The 19616-nt window shown below is 35.0% G+C and overlaps 1 protein-coding gene across 1 annotated transcript; it reads right to left on the bottom strand.

The window, feature by feature from the left end:
* Positions 1-4896: 4896 nt before the first annotated feature.
* On the bottom strand, positions 4897-9291 carry LOC143554998 (uncharacterized). Its single transcript, XM_077044641.1, has 7 exons — positions 7665-9291; positions 7225-7514; positions 6988-7123; positions 6723-6889; positions 6259-6373; positions 5875-6145; positions 4897-5330 (listed from the first exon to the last, which is right to left on the bottom strand). Exons 1-7 carry the CDS (start codon positions 8674-8676, stop codon positions 5306-5308), a joined length of 2016 nt encoding a protein of 671 aa, XP_076900756.1. The 5' UTR covers positions 8677-9291; the 3' UTR covers positions 4897-5305.
* Between the last annotated feature and the right edge of the window lie 10325 nt (positions 9292-19616).

The raw sequence follows: 19616 nt of genomic DNA, 5'->3' as shown, positions 1-19616 counted from the left end.
GGGTTCGCGTCGGAGTCGGATTCCTCCGAGTCATCCTCCCAGTATTCGAATTCGTCGGCCTGTTGTACGGAACGCAAGCGTTCGTCCAACTCAGCCTGGAATTCCTTTTGTCGTGCCTCCGCCCATGCCTTAACTTCATCGAGAGTTTGGCGGGGGAGTCTTCGTTTCTCAAACTGGGTATCAGTGGATCCCAGTAGGCGATCATTTACTGCACTTGCCCCAGCCTGAGTAACTGGGGTAGTGTTCGTGAAGTTTACTTCACTTGCCCCGGCTTGGGTAACCGGGGTAGTGTTTGTAAAAACTGTGTTACCGGTATTCACCCCAGTAGCTGGGGTTGTGGTTACTGGAATTTCTCTAACCATCTTTGTAGAAGTTTGAAAAAACTGGAGAAAAATAAAGTTCTAGCTTTATGCACGGATGGCGCCAATGAAGAAACACTAACCTGACCCCGGGCAGATTACGGATAACCTGGGGGTTAGATGTTTCCCACGAGGGGTTAGACCCGGTAAAGATGGTTCTTCTGATAACCTGCAAAACAGACACCGTGAGCTCGTCACTGAGAAGGGGGGGGGTTCCTCCTTGTGACCACCCTCCGGCGTGAGAATCAGACTAGATTGCTCTTTAAATATAAAAGTATATTAAGAGATTGCTAGAGCAGATATCAGGTATAATATGATGATAATGTGTTAAGATATGATAAGATGAGATGGTCATACCATTTGTGGTATTTATAGCCGAAGGTAGGTTTCCAAGGAGGTGTGGCCGGCTGCAACAGTGTTCCTGTTCCACCAACAGTGGCCTACGCACGTGCCCTGCTGGTAGTTGGTGGGTAGGCAGCGGCTGATAGTGACCAGGCCTGCTGTGTACTATTCCTTTTCCACCAACTGCCGGCTATGCACGTGGTATGGCAGTAGTTGGTGAGTAGGCAGCGGCTAATAGTGATACAGTACAGGAGCATGCTGCTCGCCATACTGTTGTCAATAAGCTGTCGTATCTTTAGTCAGATCTTTTGCCCATACCTCGTCAGGTACAGTACAGAAGATCTTCCCGTATCGTACGGACTGGCTTAGTTTGGGCGGGAGTATTCCCCCTCCCGCCGTTGTGCGGGATTGTTCCCGGCTTTGCTCATTCCTTCAGGTGACACTGTGATTGAGAGCTAAGTGCCTTGTGCGTGTAGCCTTGCTGCGCGGGTGGCCTTCCCTGATGGCTTGTATCCGCAGCTGCGGGAACAGGCAGAGTCCTTCACCATTGGGAGGCATTTCCTGCGGGAACAGCTTGCGTACTGCGCGTAAGGATGTCACGTCTCTGAGCATGGTTGGTCCTGCGGATCCAGTTGGTATCTGCGCAGACGTCCCTGTTTAAGGTGAGTCTTGCGGGTCCAACTGGGCTCTGCTGGGACCTACCTCTTCAGGCATGTTAGTCATTTTTTAAGATGCACGATGCTCTTATTGATAATTGAGTCTATACCCAAGAAAGCTGCTTACACCATTATATACATGCAGTTATGGAGATAAAAAGATAAAAGCTACCTTGCTTGATTGCTTGTAATGTTCCACCACCACAAGTTAAAACATTACTGTCAAAATACACTAATGTCCATTGATCTTGTACATTCTAGTGAAAATCATAATTTACCTTCTACACACGCTCATACATTAATCTGACACAAGAAAAAAAAATAAAGTGAAGAAGTAACTAAACAAGCGAAAATAAAACAATTCAAATTGCCTAATATTGATGATCGGATACAAAAAATCTCTAACATCAAAAGTTAAACCAAAGTTCAAAAAGCTTATGAATCAATAACTAGTCATAACTACAGGCTTGCAGAGTTAAGAGCCTATCGTCATATTACACTTCCTAAGTTAACAGATCAACGCCTAAACTTCTTTACAAAATAAAACAGTGATACCCAATCGCAGAAACTAATACTTTTCATTATCAAAGTAACTTGTGATACTTTTAAATAATATCACTGAACATTAACACATGCACATACCCAATTACACCCCAATAAAACCGCTATACAAATTCATGAAGATAAATTCAAATCAATCGACATCCAAATACTAACTATATTACGAGTTAAAAACCTAATACCAATTTAATTGTACCTGATTGGGTATGTGTCTTCAATGATAGGGTAATTTCCCCCTTAAATAGCCCTTTCAGTAATGAAAGAGGGGGACAAATCAGCAATCGGCTCTTAACCCGTCAGTTTCAATTGATTGCACTATAATATAATTTAATATAATTGATTTCAGATATTGATTACTGAACTCATACATTGAATGGTTACCGGAGCATTAATGGAATAAATTCGCTGGTAGGGTGAATGTATAATAAATATTCCGGCGTCTCACTAAGGTAGGTGAAAAAGCGTTTATATGCATTATAATGTAATATAGATATAGATAATAATAATAATAATAATAATTGGTATTAATAATAACAAGAACAGTCGTAGTAATAAATAGATAAATACATATAGTGATAATAGTAATGAATAATTGGAAATAAAATAATAATTTAAAAAAATATTACAATGATCTCATTTAGCCCTAAAGAAACAGTTGAGTCAAGTCCCTGGTGCCAACTTTAAACCAAGAACTATATATTTTCTCTAAAAGTTTATAACCTTAATTGTACGTCTCCAAAAATTCATATCCTCAACTATGTCCTTGTAGAGGTGACAGTCCATCAAATCATGTCTAATCCTCTCATCCCAAGTCAATTTGGGTCGGCCTCTACCCACCTCCCCTCTATAGTAATGTTTTCTACACATCTAACAGGCGTTGTCATATGTTCTCTTCACATGTTCAAACCATCTCAATCCACCCTCTCCAGTCTTATCTTATATGCAAGCCACTCCTAATCTCTCCCGGGAAAACATCATTTCTTACTCGGTCTAACCTTGTGTGCCCACACATTCAGCTAAGCATTCTCATCTCTGCTACCTCCAGCTTACGCGCGTGTGCCTTCTTTATGGCCAATAATATGTTCCATATACCATCACATGTCTAACTACAACCCTATAGAAATTTCCCTTTAATTTAGTTGGGAATCTTCTGTCACACAAAACTCTTGTAGCTGCTCTCCATTCGCACCATCCCTCCTAAACGTGGTGGGTTACGTCACTATCTAAATCCCCATCGTTTTGGACAAACGAACCTATATACATGAACTTCATTACTTGAGGAACCATTTGGTCTTCGATGGTGATCTGGACCTCCTCATCGTTGTTTACCCCACCAAAGTCACAATGTAGATATTCGGTCTTAGAGCGACTAATCCTTAAACCTTTCATTTCAAAAGCTGCTCACCACTCCTCAAGCTTCATGTTAAGATCTTGTTTTCTCTCAACAACTAACAAAATATATCACCTATGAACATCATGCACCACGGGACAGTCTCCTGAATCGACTTTGACAACTCGTCCAAGACTGCTGCGAAAAGAAACGGCCTCAAAGCTACCCATGATAAAGGCCTACCTCCATTGGGAAGAAGTCAGTAAAAAAATGGCATTCCGTATTTTTTTGTTCCCGATACATATGCTCCTCCATAAGGTGATCTTTTGTTTCCAGTTTCGTTTTCTATCTTTAAATTATGTTTTGTTAGTATGGTTCATTTAAGTAAAACCAGTGGTATTGTTTGTAGTTGTCCGTCCCTATTCAGTTGTGAGGTAGAAGAGTACTACATACTCATTGCAGTCTTTCCATCTTTCCAACTTTAAGATGACGAAAAAATTAGCGTTTTGAGCGGATGAAATTGTGGGAGATCTTGAGGGCTCGACTCACTGACCATATTTTAGCGTATGGCCAAGTTGTCACAGCCACTTTTTAATTAGTATTGAGATAACAAAAAAAATGTTTTTTAAGAATGATATTTGATGTGAAATTGTTGTAAGGAAATGTGTTGGGTTAAGGTTTATTGATTTTTTTCTTTTTAGAAAATGGTCGTTTGAGTTAGGAGAGGAAGGGGGCAAATTTTAACACTTTGACAATGGTTCACTTGGCACACTCTTCTCGCCCATTCGCCCATCCCTAAACCGCACAACGTTACTTAGTGGTGTTGGTTGTGGGCGGCCACACAACATCCATCGCCTTCCACACCCACCCTTGTTATGTATATCACGTGGGTATTATAAGAGTTAATTACACTAATGGTCTATGTGGTTTTTCATATTGCAGGTTTAGTCCATACTTTTCTAAGATTACACTAGTAGTCCTTATTATTCACTAGTACGTAATATGCATGATCTTTGGAGTGGATGAGTGTAAACTAATCTACTAATTTTGAAGGAAATAACGTAAATACCCACTTGTGACTTGACAAACCACTCCCGCACTTCATCTTCCGCACCCCACACATATTTCAGAAAACCAATCTAGCACCCTTGAAAATTCCGCAAGTCCTCCATTTCACACAAAACACAAACACAAACACAAACATAGACACTATGCTGGCGAGTTAACAACCACCCGAATCTAAATCTCTCCCGTGACATCACATATAACTACCCAACTACCTGAATTTGAATCTCTTCGGTCACTTAGTACTTTGATAGTTGTTGGGTCTAATACCAAAGTACAGTTTCTAGTACCTAAGTTATTGTTGTAGTTTCATCATAACTGATATAACAATTTGTGTGTACCATTGCGACTTTATACCCCCAACCTGGCAACCTGCATGTCGATTGACTCCTATATAGAAAACTCACTTGGTCTAAATATTTCATTAATCGAACTTCATACTTGAATTTAACTAAGAAAAGCTTTTAATTTTTGGAAACAAACTTTGGTTTTATTCGGTTATTGATTTTGTTACACATGGAATATTTTAATTTGATAACTAACTCCACATGATTTAAAAAGATATTAAGTCATTTACAATTGTCATACCTATAATCGATACTACAATCATACCTATAATCCAAAACTGTCATGCAAGAAACTCAATCACATGCTTGGATTGAATGACACTACCGAACAAAATTGCTACAATTCCATAAACATAATGGATTTTCAACCCAAATGTGAGAGAACAAAGCATAGGATTTTGTCCATCAACTATTTTTGTTGGCTCGTTGTGGATCCAAAAACTCTTTTCGGCTCGCAATTAAGTTTCAGTCATTTAAAGCTAGTATGTTAGAGAGCAATGATAAGGACAAAGGTTGTTGTCATGTGACCTGAAAGTCGTGGATTTAAGTAGTGGAAACAGAGGACCTCTGGTGTCATTAGGATGATTATGTGCATCATGTAATGAATCAATCCCATTTCTATACATCGATCCGTTCCCACTGCAATTATACTCTGCATGACCTCCCCCTACTACATACACAACCAAGAAAAAAAGTCATGGTATTAGCATAAAAATGATCAAAGGCTATATTAATTACTGAAACATAAAACTAGAAAATGAGGTAACACATAAAACTAGAAGAATAAGCTTAACACAATAAATACTGAAACATTGAGCGGGTTAATATTATTACAGTAATTATATTATTACTATTGTAGTATCATGTTTTTAAGTAACTTAATTGATAAAGTTGCACTAGAAATACTTCTTAGAAGACATTTAAAGTGTTTGGTCAGTTTCGTTCTAAGCTAAACCCTTTGATTTTTTCCCCATTAATTTAACCTGTTATAGTGTAAAATAAATACAAAGCCCGTGTTTGACCCACACACGCATGCGTTGACCAATACTGGTTTATCATGCGTACTTAATCCATCTTGACTAGTTAGGAATTCAAAAGTGACCCAAAACATGAAAATATTTACCTAACTTGACCTATTGTGTGAGATTGCGAATTGAAAAAATGTCCCTGAATGAATCTAGGAAATCGAGGAGTTCAAATTATGGGATGCTTACATTAAACAACTCTCGGCTGTGGCTGTTGCGAATGCGTCGTAGATATGCATCTCATGCTCCTCCAACAATGTGAGCATCTTTAGTTCTGCATCATCCTCATTGCAAATTTCAAAACATAACTTTGCAATATTATGTATGGACATTTTTCCATTTTGGACCAATAAATCATTCATGTTTTGAACTTCATTATCATAAGAGATTTGTTTCCCTGTTAGAACCTCCACAAGTATAAGTGTAAAACCATCAAGATTGCTTTGCAGTTGCAAGGGTTCTGCGGAATGATCCTTAATTAATATGTATTTGATTGGATAAACGCTAGCAAAGTAACAATAGGATATGTGGGTACGTAGTATAGAAGATAGCAAAGAAGATGAAGCAACTTACTGAACCCTGGATAATAGTCGCCATAAACAAGACCATTATCATCCTGAATATTGTAGGGATAGCGACTGTGTGCTAACTTAATAAGCTCGCAATCTGAAAGTTTTGCTGTAAAATCCTGCAAATTCGTATTTCACGAATATAGGCAAAAGGGGTTTTTAAGAATGTGATGCATAGCGGAAACAAATAATTAATAAAAGCACATTGTGTAAGACAAAGTTGATAAATTTCTAAAAGATTTAACTAGCATATCATGACGTTAAAGTAAAATCTAAACATGGGATGGGAGAATAGGAAAATTAGATAACAAAATAAACGCATGAATTATAACATCGATTTTTCACACATAATTACAAAATGTCTTAGTTTGGGTAAAATCATCACATTCAAAATTGGTGCTTCAAACAAGGTTATATATATATGGTCCTAGTATTTTAATGCCTATGGCAAAAGAGCTCATATTATACCTCATCCAGCAATATATTACGCCTGTCGAGCCGAAACATACTGCTTGTTCCTCCCCAATGCAAATGTGGGTTTGCATAATCTCGTGCGTCATGCAAGAAAGCAATCCCTCGAGCAATTCCGACAGCTATTTTCACTTTTGTAACCAACGGAAGTCGTGCTATAGCTCCTACAAACCATGAACATATAAAGTATTTAAAGATAAACTTGAATCAATTTCAAACATATGGTAAAAGATTTATTTGGTTTATCTCTAATCATGCATACCACTAAAAAGGTGATCCTCAAAGTTTCCATTAGGCATTACTTCATTTACGAAGAAGAGTTGTTTGTCCGAAAAGCAATATCCAATGAGCTTAACAAGGTTGGGATGACTAAACTCCTTCAAAATTTCCAACTCCAACTGCATTTTTAATGTGATCATGCTTCACAATTGTATGTGTCCGGTTTCATGAAGAGATTAAGTAAGCTACAAAAATGAAGGGTGAAATACATGATATTTACCTTGGCCTTTTCAAGTTTGACAGTTTTGTTCCAAGAAAGTGACTTAATTACAACAGGCATTCCTTTATTACTCTTACAAAAAGAATATGTTGTTTTATCAACCCGTCCTTTGTAAACATCTCCATAACTCCATGCACCCAAGTATGCGCCTTCTGAAAAGCCCCTCGTTGCACGTCTCAGTTCGTCAAATGTGTACACTTTCAAATCTCTAGCAACTATTTCCTTTTTGGTCGAAGAGACCCGATCTATATCGTTTTCAGGGTGTGTTGGTGGAAAGTTGCGTCTATGGTCTAGGAAAACGAACAAAAGGATAAAATAAATTGATGGTTAATGAAAGTTATATCAGGGGCTCATGGCAATATATCAAGTGATAATGTGCTGTCAAGACTAAAGAGTGAAAGAATATGCAAACACAATAATATTAGGAAGTTTTTCCATACCTTGGATAAACATAGGAATCATCCAAGTAAATAATGCTGTAACAGATGATTTTGCGGAATTGTCCCATTTCTTTTGTACTTGTAGTAAATCTTCAAGTGACGTTGCAACCTCGGCCATGCTAGGTCGTTCTTTCAGATCACTAAGCAAACAACGATCCGCGATTTTTACAAACCGTCCTAAACATTTTGAGGAAACTGTTCCCCTTATATTAGCATCAACCATCTGATCTAATTTTCTTTCTTTCATACGTCTTTGGGCCCACCATACCAAAGTTGACTCCTCGCCTCTGCTAGAGTCTATAGCACGCCTCCCAGATAACAATTCAAACAACACCACTCCAAATGCATACACATCTGTTCCCGTTGTCAGTTTCCCGGTGATTAAATACTCTGGATCCATATACCCAAATGAGCCTTTTGCACTCGTGTAAATTGACCGGTCAATTGATACTATTTTCGACAACCCAAAATCAGAAATCACAGCTTCCAAGTTCTCGTCCAAAAGAATGTTGGAACTCTTCATGTCACGATGAATGATTCCTTGTTTTGTCTCATCACTTTTGTGAAGATAGTCCAGTCCACGTGCAACACCTATGGCTATCGTTACTCGTTGCACCCAACTTAAATGAGTATCGGCTTTGTGTAGATGATGGTAAAGGGTCCCATGTGGCATATACTCATAAACAAGAATCTTCTCCTTGTTATCATCACAAAAACCAATCAGGGACACCAAGTTATGGTGCCGTAACTTGGAAATCACCTCAATTTCAGCTCGGAACTCGCTTTCACCCTGTCTGGATGTAGAATCCAACCTTTTGATGGCCACAACATGACTGGTTTCTTCTATACAAATACTACCTTTATATACTTTCCCAAATCCACCTTCTCCGAGGACATTTTCATCGTCAAAGTTTTCAGTTGCAGCTTCGATTTCTGCAAGAGAAAACCGGATACAAGGCTGCGATAAAGTTGATGATGACAGTTTGGCAGCTACACCAATTGCAGAATACATATTGAGGTATTTACTAAATGGTTTGTAGATAATGTGACCGGATATTGAGACGACTATAAATAACTAGTTATCAATTCAAGAGGAAACTACATGGAAATAAGCATGTGTGACACTTGAAATAAGATTTTTCCAAAGTCAATGTTTAAAGCCACATATCATGAATAGGTCATTCCAAGAAATTCACAACACCTATACAAAATGAAATTTGTCTTTGAAGAATATGTCCAAATCAATAATATTAATATCTTACTACAGGAAATGAGCTAAACATATCACTATCACTTCATCAAATCACCAATGAATAGATTCCACTGGCATCAACCCTACCACCCACGAGACCTTGACCACAAACAATCCCTACCAGTTATTAACAGGGTAAAATCGTAGAGTCATGTCCTCCATAAACAGTTAAAAGTTTTATTAACAGCGTGTCCAACGTTATGACTTTCTAGTAGTTTGATACATCATATTGTTATTGGTAGATTAGTTGAAACGAGTAAGAAAACAATTCTATTGTTGTTGGATACCAAGAACATAAATTACAGACTGAATCATCCATATCTATGAAATCCATTGAAGCAAATAATCGACAAAATAAGAGAATTCGTTGTACATATGTATGTTTATACTGTTGGAAGTAATTTCCAACTTAATAGGTTTGTCACGTGTAGGTGATCAGGTTGGAACTATTGGGCTCGTGAGATTTATTAATATGTAATTGGTTTATTATATTTGGTAATGTCTTGACTGGCAAGTTAGGTTAGTCTATATAAACCAAGATATGGTTGACATTATATAAGATTGTGTGGTGCAAGGTGCAACCGAGTTAGGGGTTCATCTAGAGACACACACGAGATGTAACCGAGTTAGGGTTCATCTAGATGCAACCGAGTTAGGGTTCATCAAGAGTTAAACCGAGTTAAGGTTTGACACTTGTAATCAATTTTTTGAGTAAGATTTTCTGATTAACAAGAATTATTTGTTTATATCGTGTTTATCATCCATATCTATGAAACCTATTGAAGCAAATAATCGACAACATAAGAGAATTCTTTGTACATATTTATGTTTATACAAGTATACATACTCTAATTATTAATCTAATACATTATAAAAATATGAAATAAGTCTAGATTATATATTTAATGTGTGTGACCCTCTTTGACTGGTTCTGCCATTGTGTTGTGACTATCCATCCCGAAGGTCTTCCATTAAATTAAACAAGTATTTAACTTTATTTATTTTCTGTCTCTATTATATATATTTTTTCACAACATCGCTTTCTTCTTTCATATGATTTCCTTCTAGCTAGATTAAAAAAAATGCCAATTGTAAGGCTAAAAGTTGTGACTTACGATATCAAAGTGGCAAAACTCATTAAATATATATTTGGTCAATCAATTGATTAAAGTTAGCAAGCAATCCGGATCCTAGACGAGTACTTCAGTGCACGCGTTTAGCTTCGACGGCGAGAAAGCTTCTAGAATGAATGTTATTGGCTACAAATATGACACTTGTATTTCAATTTTGTGTGTGTTTCTTGGTGTAAATCACCCACCCAAGGGGTATAAGAATAATATGTAATAATATATATTTATATATGGCCATTATAATCATTTATATTATAATAGATCAAATATTAAGTATACCTTAATATTAGTTTGGTAATTGTTGATGAACCATATTACCTATAATTCACTAATAAATGATTTCCCCTTGGGTGTATATAAAGAGAGATAAATATTAACATCAAAACCTAATCATACACACATAACAATTTGTGTGCCTCCTCTTTCTTAAAACCGGGTTTTTCTCAAGAAACCTAACACCATCCTTAACTATACATCCTAAAGGGGAACTCGATCAAGATGACAAGCATATCGACTACATCATACCCTGCTGCAGTTACTACTCTTCATGCTGTAACAGGTTCATAGGTTTAATATTTATCATGTTTTATATTACTTACATGAAAAACTGATCAACATGTGGCATCTGATGTTGATTAATCAGTTATTCATGTTTTCCCTAAATCTGGAATTGAATAAGAAGACATAGACTAAAACTTGATAACCAAATTTTTTTCGGTTTCTTTTTCATGTTCTATTAAGAAAACAATATATGAAACTGTTTAAAATCGCTAAAATTCATATTTAATAAACCCTAATATTTTCGAAATCTTTTAAAATCATGTTTAAAGATTTCGATTCCAGGGTTTTTTTTGTATGCTTAATTGTTAAAATTTTCGGTGATGTTCTTCGTGTTCATCATAATCATCGAAAATTATACATACGTTGGTTCAAAATCTAGATTAAAATTTGTTAATGATTATTTAGGGAAATATTTTTTCAAATCTTTGATAACTTAGAACTTTTAATATTTTCTTAAAAGATTTGAATCCCTTTAAAATAGGAAACAAATATAATTGTTAATCATTAAAAAGATTTGAACCAAATTTTATCATTATTAATTTAGTTAATAAATATCATGGGTTAAGGGCTTAAACCAGTTTACGGGTTCACGTGCTATTTAAAAATCATGTATTATGGCGTTAAAATAGTTTATGTGTTCTAAGAGTTATGAGTTTCTAAAATGGTTTGGGGTCATAACCCATAAACCCGAAAACTGACCATTCGCGGGAACCTAAAATTCTCGAGAACTAAAGTTTTACCGGAAACACAAAAATCCTTACCCCTAAACATTCTTTTGCTATTAAATAATTAAATGTTTTGTAAGCACTTAAATGTTATAATTTTTTTACAAAACATAAAAGGCTTAACTTGAATGAATTTTTGATGTATCGCTTTTGCCCAAAGGTGATGTGTTACATCAACCCTATCATTCAAGTTTAACTGAAAAGTTTTTGTTAGTTTTGCCTAACATGATACAAATGTCTCACTTCTGCCCAAAGGTGATTTCTTACATTTGTTTTTTTGACAGAATTACAAATTTTGTCCTTTAAAGAAAGCCAAATTACGGTTCGTGTCCTTTTTTTAGTTTCTTTGCAGGCGGTGTACTTTAAACATTTTTTTCTACACGTTATGTCCTTTACACTAACTGGGTTAGAAAAACTCAGTTAAATACCCTCACGTGAGGCGTATGTGAGGCCATTTTTGTCTTTTCATCTATACATAATAAAAAATATAAAACTCTTTCTCTCTCTCTCTCTTATCAAACTCTACTCTCTCTCCCTGCTTCTCTTTCTTTCTTAATCACCCACCACCACCAGCCACCCCCACACCTGCCCCCATCCAACCTCCGGCAACCACTACCGGCAAGCCGGAGATCTTGATTTTCCGACGAGCACAAAGCAGATCTGAAACCACCATTCCACCACCGACCACCCAATCTCCGTCCTCTTACACCACAACTCATGTTCATCGATCGGCTAATCTCCGCCGCCGCCTCCTACTTACCATCAGCCACCATCACCCCACATGCCGCCACCGCCAGGCCCACTGGTTCATCACCACACTTACCAACATCCTTATCCCCAAATCTAAACCCTACATCCACCGTCACCATTGTCATTGACTTAACAACCACTGCTACAACCACACTTAACGACGACACAAGATCTGGTTTCCCATGACAATGCCAATCACAATTCTCTTTCCGGCACTCAGATCTGGGTTCCGTCACATGTTATCATGTGGCTGCACTGCCGTTTTCGGTTTCCTTTATTGCCGGAACCCTATATCCACTCTCAAGACCACTGATTACCCACAGCGGCGGATATTAGCCGATCGATGAACATGAGTTGTGTTGTAAGAGGACGGAGATTGGGTGGACAGTGGTGGAACGGTGGTTTCAGATCAACTTTGTGCTCACCGGAAAATCAAGATCTCCGGCTCGCCGGTAGTGGTTTCCGGAGGTTGGATGGGGGCAGGTGTGGGGGTGGCTAGTGGTGGTGAGTTGGTGGTGGTGGTGGGTGATTAAGAAAGAAAGAGAAGCAGGGAGAGAGAGTAGAGTTTGATAACAGAGAGAGAAAGAGTTTTATATTTTTTTATTATGTATAGATGAAAAAACAAAAATGCCCTCATATGCGCCTCACGTGAGGGTATTTAACTGAGTTTTTCTAACCCAGTTAGCATAAAGGACATAACGTGTAGAAAAAATAAATGTTTAAAATACACCGCCTGCAAAGAAACTAAAAAAAGGACACGAACTGTAATTTGGCTTTTTTTTAAAGACAAAATTTGTAATTCTGTCTTTTTATTTAGCAAAACTAGCATGTGCATAATTAAAATAATTGTCTCACTTCTGTCCAAAGGTGATGTGTTACAATTGTTTTTCACTTATACTTAAATAAATTTTAATTCTGCCCAAAGGTGATTTATTTTTTGTTTAAGTAGAACTGTTATTTATAGTCTATTAATTTGATGTTAATAATAGACATATCACATCTTCAATAAAATATAGTAATCCTCATATTTATGATCCTTCATTAATCTAATGATCATAAATTTATTATTTTAATGTCCCATAATATTACTCACTATAACTTTCTTCTATAAATAGATAACTATCTCATCCAAGTCATCCACTCTAATATTAAAACATAATATAAGTTTTACATCATAAAGAGTTTCAATAACATTTAGCTGTTCTCAGTTTTAATTATCTCTTAAGACATAATTTAACTATCCTACTGCTATTTTTAATAACAATCATTCTATTAAAAACTAGAGCATAACAAATGGGATGATTCAATCATAATGTCTCTTATGCTAATGATAATCAAGAACTTATTTAAATAAATGCTATCACTAGAGTCATTCTTGATTTAGTTTTTCCTAAGACTAATTAAAATAACTCATAAGTTGCATGCATTCTTTCTAAATTCTAACTATAAGGTTAAATAGTATCCTTGAATACATCATAATGTACAATATCATGACCCGTAAAATTAAGGGTTTACACATGAAAATAAGTACAATTTTATAGTACATTACATACTAGTATTTTCAATAGTATAGTTTGGTGCCTTAAGAATCAACTATAACACTCAGAAGTACCAAAGGAAAATGAGTGTGTTGATCAACAACATATGTACAAGAAAGAAATGTCTGGTACTGGAAATAAGATGTTATTCAACTCACTACCACTAAAACCTAAAATATGATAATTCTAAGGTTCATAGACAAAATACAAGTATTACTTCCAGCTCTAAGTTCTCTATGGAGAAGTCTCGTTGCAAAAATATGTAATTAGATTAGACATAAGCAACAAGACTATCCATAATTAAAAAGAACAACGGGCTAAAATTGGTAGTTGTATATTAATGATATTTAAGTCTGCTAATCCTAATATTCCCATTAACATATGATTGGTTGAGTCTAGTTCTATATGTTTACCCGAAATAAAAAATAACTAACATGAGTGTTAGTGATTAATTTAAATGTTAAGGTTATTAGAACCATGATTAACTGTCTTTTAATTACGCTTTATGATACCTTAAATATTCTGGAGATTAATCCGAATTTAGTATCAGTACTTAAGCTACATTATGACAGTTATGATGTTTGCATAGCCAACATAAAGTCAATCTTGCCTTAAACTCTCATATTATTTGTTATCGAAATTTGGATAGAAACATTTATATAATAGAACTAGATGATACTACATACTTTCACAACTTTTGTTATCATGCAAATAAGAATTTAACAAAAGACAAATGAGACCTATAAAATTCATCTATTAAAACCAAATTTCATGAGAAATCATGATATGGATGATGAGGGTGACTTTTCATATAATCTCATTCTTAGTTTTAAATAATGTGTTAGATGCCCTAAACATTACTTGGCATAAGAAATAAGTATGGGTCAACCAGAACTTATATTTCATTTACATTTGTGGAACTTATTTAAATGGAATATTCAGACATAATTCTTTTATCATTTAAAAGGCTATTTACTTGTATATAATCTGTCTTCTATGGTCCGTGGTCTTAAAGAAATCCATTCATATATACTTAATACGATTTCTTCTAGATATGTCCCTAAGTTTATTATGACATCTGGACATTAATGAAATTAAATCAAGTCTAACATATATATGGCAGATTCCCACATCACGTACATCATTGAAACTTATCTTGTATTTTTCCGAGAGATATTTGTCTCCATCTTAACTTACAAGATTTGCAAGAGGTGGGCGAGTGAAAACTTGATATTATCTCAATTACATCTCTTGTATAAGACACTGCTCCATCACAACACTATTCTATCAAAACTTATCTCTTTAGAATTTACAATTACTCTTACAAAAGTTTCATTGTTACTTAAAGTGGGCAAATTCAGATTTCTTACTAAATTAATCCTCACCGAGAGAAACTGCAACAACTTATATTATTAACTTGTTTCTCTGTTAGAATCTATTGGTCTTTAAATACTGACCATAAGCATGCTAATTTTCTAAAGGTTTCTAAAGTCAGTGTAAGCGGTAAAAGTCCTTATAATGACTTGTTAAAAGTACAAGAGGCGGGGGGAAGAGAGTCATTAAATTTTTTTCCAAATTTAACTCCAATAACACCTCTTGTACACCATACTGCACCAACTCTTACACACTTAGAATCCTGAAAATGATAGCAGCCTAACCAAGAGCTAATCCTTAAAACCGAGACTTTTAAACTACCCAATAATCAATCAACTCAGGAGGCCATCTAGGTTTTAAAACCTACTAACATTGCTGCTTATGTAACCTCTCTAACTAAACTTGAAATGGATGTTGGAAAGTTTAATGATCATACCCCTTATAATTAAACCATTAGCATCAATCATAATTTACTCCATAAGTCAGGCTAATGTTTTGAGATTTGGTTGAATCACCTAAGAGTGTTCATAACTAAACTAAATCCCAATACGAAACGTTAAGACAATAAGAAGCACGATTGATTGTTAAAGGTTATATTCAAGGATAAACCAATTATCAAAGAATCTTCTTACATATATTACAAAAGATTTCTTTAATGATCATTATTGTTCAAGTAGCTTATAATAGTTTAGAACTACATTAGATAAACATTAAAACAACTTTACCTAACAATCGGCTTACATATTTATATATTGATAGAACAACCTAAAAGTTATAAACTGAAGGTCAAAGAACATTTAGTCTTTAAGTCAATAAAATCCATATATGGGTTAATGCAAACATCAAAATGTGATGAAATCTTTATACAATTATTTTCATCAAAATCAAGTGGATTAATGTACCTACCTCAAGATGAGCTGGAGCAACTAAAAACAAGCTTGTCCTTATATAGATGACATTCTTCTGACAAGTATATGTTACATAAGTCAAAGCATTGTTCACACATACTTTGATATTATATATCTCAGAGATATTCCTAACACATGTAACAAACAAAACTGCTCTACTTTAAAGGATATAGGATCACATAGATTATTTCTGTATGCTTCATTAAGTAGAAGCCGTATATAAGTTCAAGTACATACTCGTTCAGATATTACTCAAAATTGCAACACACTAGATATGTCTAGATTAATGTGAAGCATCTAAAGGAGAATTAAGATATCTTTAAAGAAAATGAGAGACTATAATTTATAAGAAGAAAAGTGAGAACTCAAACCTATTGATTACTTTAAACTTTGTTATATTCAAATATAACATAATGTAATTTTCGGAATATATTCTTATGGCAACAGATAAATCTATCTCATGGAGGAGTCATAATGAACTGATAACAACAACCTACGTCATAACGACATAATATGTTGATTAATTACAACGTTGTTGTCAATAAATGTTGTTGAATATTTATTAGTGGACTCATGAGTTTTATTAAATTCTGGATAAATTATATATTGAAGACTAATTGTGATAAAAGTCAGCTACCATGTTTTCTCAAACAGTAACAGTTTGAGAGGTGCTGCAAATTTTGATATGAAATTAATTATTCATTTATGAACGAATTGAGAACCTAAATTTTCATATCGAAAACATTCATGATATGCTTAAGGATCCTATAACTATATGTTTATTACCCATAAGTATCATGAAAGCGCTTATAATCATGAGGGGTTTATTGATGACCACATACAACTGCATATCGTAGTATGAATGATTAACTATTAAATTTCCTCATCAGTTTTGATTTTGTACGTCTCTTAATATGTTTAGCATGCATAATGACATATAGACAAATTATTATACAAATCAAACGTTTGAAGGGCTTACTTGAAAATTTTGATCATAACTACTTAGGTTTTAAATAAGGATTGCAGTATGATTAATGGGGGTCTTAAGCTGATGTTCAATTCAATGACTGTATTTCTCTGCTCCAGTTTGAGTTTAAAGCTAAAATGAGTGTTAACTCCTGATCAGGCTTATCTAATACTCATAATAAATGATTACTCGGCCAAGTGGGAGAATGTAAGAATAATATGTAATAATATATATTTATATGTGACCATTATAATCATTTATATTATAATAGATCAAAATATTAACTATACCTTATTATATGTTAGTTTGGTAATTGTTGATGGGCCATATTATCTTATAATTAACTAATAAAGGGTTTCCCCTTGGGTGTATATAAAGAGAGATAAATATTAACATCATAACCTAATCATACACACATAACAATTTGTGTGCCTCCTCTGTCCTAAAACCGGGTTTCTCTCAAGAACCCTAACACCATCCTTAACTATACATCCTAAAGGGGAACTCGATCAAGATGACAAGCATGTCGACTACATCATACCCTGCTACAGTTACTACTCTTCATGCTGTAACAGGTTCATAGGTTTAATATTTATCATTTTTTCTATTACTTACATGAAGAACTGATCAACAAGGGGAGCTCACCTCGGGTGGGGTAGGTGTTTAGTCAATATTTGAATCTCTCTATACCAATTAAGGAATCGTTTAACCTCTATATTATCTTTATATTTTTCTTCGATCGCATGATTTCTCACACCCGTCTCGATCGATTATCTAGAGCAAATTTGTTTGTTTGATATATCATTATGTTATGAGACCTATACCAATAAATAAGAATAGTTGAAACTTGTATTGAAGGTTCAAATCGTAGAAAGTTGACGTTGGGGTCAACCTACAACATTGGGCAACCGGGAAGGGAACGGAAGACAACCCATCCAGCTGATCTGGAGATGACAACAGGTTGGGTTTGGTATGTCCGAATGGTTTGTGGATAATGTGATTGGATATTGTGACGATTATAAATAACTAGTTCTCAGTTTAAGAGGAAACTACTTGGAAATAAGCACGCGTGACACTTCAAATAAGATTTTTCCAACGTCAAACTTTAAATTGGTAAGGAAAGACTCATTACGCGAATGATCCGTGCATGCCCACATAATGCATGAACAATAAGAATCAATGGGTCATTCGCAGAAATTCACAAGACCTAGGCAAAATGAAATTGGCCTTTGAAAGATATGTCCAAATCAAGATTGACTTGATACATGCAAACATTTCACTATCATCACTAAATTAAATCCCCATTGAAAAAATTCCACTGGCAATCTGGCATTGTCACCACCACCAAAGGAGGCCTTCCGCTACAAATTATTTTACTTTTTTATGTTCAAAACGCTGACTTAAAACCTTATGGTCTCACTAGACTATGTGTAGTGGTTTTAATAATGATGTGTGTTAGAGTTTCACGCCACTGTTATATAAGCAGTAATGAAAGCCTACATGGTTTATATAAACTAACCTAACATACACTAGACTATAATTAGGATTACTAAACGATGAAAGTTAAAAAAAATAAATAAACAAACTAATATCCTAAACCGACACGTATTAGGAGTCTTTAGTATCCTAGTCTTTTTTAAAACTTATGCCTTGCACGCCAACTTAAACTTGCATTGCATTCCAAGGCATCAATTCAAAAATTGCCAATAATATGAGTTGAAAATTTTAAAGGAATATCTTGTGTTGGGAACTATTACGGAATAAGGGGTATCATCAGATATCTATCTGAGAGTTGTGTAAACACTGTATAGAAGTTATCTGACCCTAACCCTAATAACTATAATCTTAATCATACGACAAAACTGGTTCATAAAACACACACAAATTCATATTCGTTTCTTTCTCTCAATTCTGAGTTTCATCCCGTCAAAATCTTTGGGAACCACAAATAATTTTGATCTGAAATTTCTTACATGACTCTCATATATCCAAAGATACCTGTTATTCTGCAATAATTCCCAACCTTGTGAGTGAATTAAAAGTGTAAGAGAAATAATAGTGAAACGAGCAGGAAGCCAGGGTGAAGGACTGAAAGAAAAAGAATGGTTGGAAGTTGGAATTAGCGTGGAATGGACCATTAGAACAAAAAAATATTGGGCTGAACTTCAATTAACTATTTTGGGCTTTACAGGAAAGGTAAGTAAGGAGCCCACGAGAATTCATGGATTCTCGTCTCCGTAAGATTATTTGAAAGGAACAACCGGAGAGGCACGTCACTTTTAACCGAAAACTGAGATCCGATACTTGAACCAGAGAAAATACTAATCTGAACACGAACCCAAACCATAGTAATTCGCGTCGGTTCTTGGTTCTAACCTCCTTAGTAAAAAAGATTGAGAAACAAACCAAGAAATTAATTAAAGTATTTTTATTATTATTATTTTAATGTTTGTTCATGTTATATATAGCAATTCTAATACTTATTATATTTCAGTTTTTTTTTAATATAGCATTAGAAATGAAGGACAAACAAAGGATATGATGTGAAGATTGAAGACATTCATGTTGGACTTTTTATATTTGAACCTTTTTGTTTTACTTTTACCGGTTTATAAACTATGTTTTTGGATTAAGTTGGTTAATTATTTGGTTATTTACATCTACGAGTGAAGGAAATTATGTATTTTAACGTTTATGAAACTCGATTAACCCCACCTGGTTACCCGGACACAAAACAACTTGGTTTT

The sequence above is a fragment of the Bidens hawaiensis genome, unplaced genomic scaffold (genome assembly GCF_021521415.1).
Source record: "Bidens hawaiensis isolate Kalapana, Puna unplaced genomic scaffold, B.hawaiensis_p1.1 tig00017942_1, whole genome shotgun sequence".
Classification (NCBI taxonomy): Eukaryota; Viridiplantae; Streptophyta; class Magnoliopsida; order Asterales; family Asteraceae; genus Bidens; species Bidens hawaiensis.
This window is presented reverse-complemented; position numbering and strand designations above follow the sequence as displayed.

Coding starts and splice junctions, on each gene's coding strand:
- LOC143554998 (XM_077044641.1), bottom strand. CDS start 8,676: ATGTATTCTGCAATTGGTGTAGCTGCCAAACTGTCATCATCAACTTTA. Junction 7,124..7,224: donor TCAAACTTGAAAAGGCCAAG/GTAAATATCATG, acceptor TTAAAAATGCAG/TTGGAGTTGGAAATTTTGAA. Junction 6,146..6,258: donor CGACTATTATCCAGGGTTCA/GTAAGTTGCTTC, acceptor ATCATTCCGCAG/AACCCTTGCAACTGCAAAGC.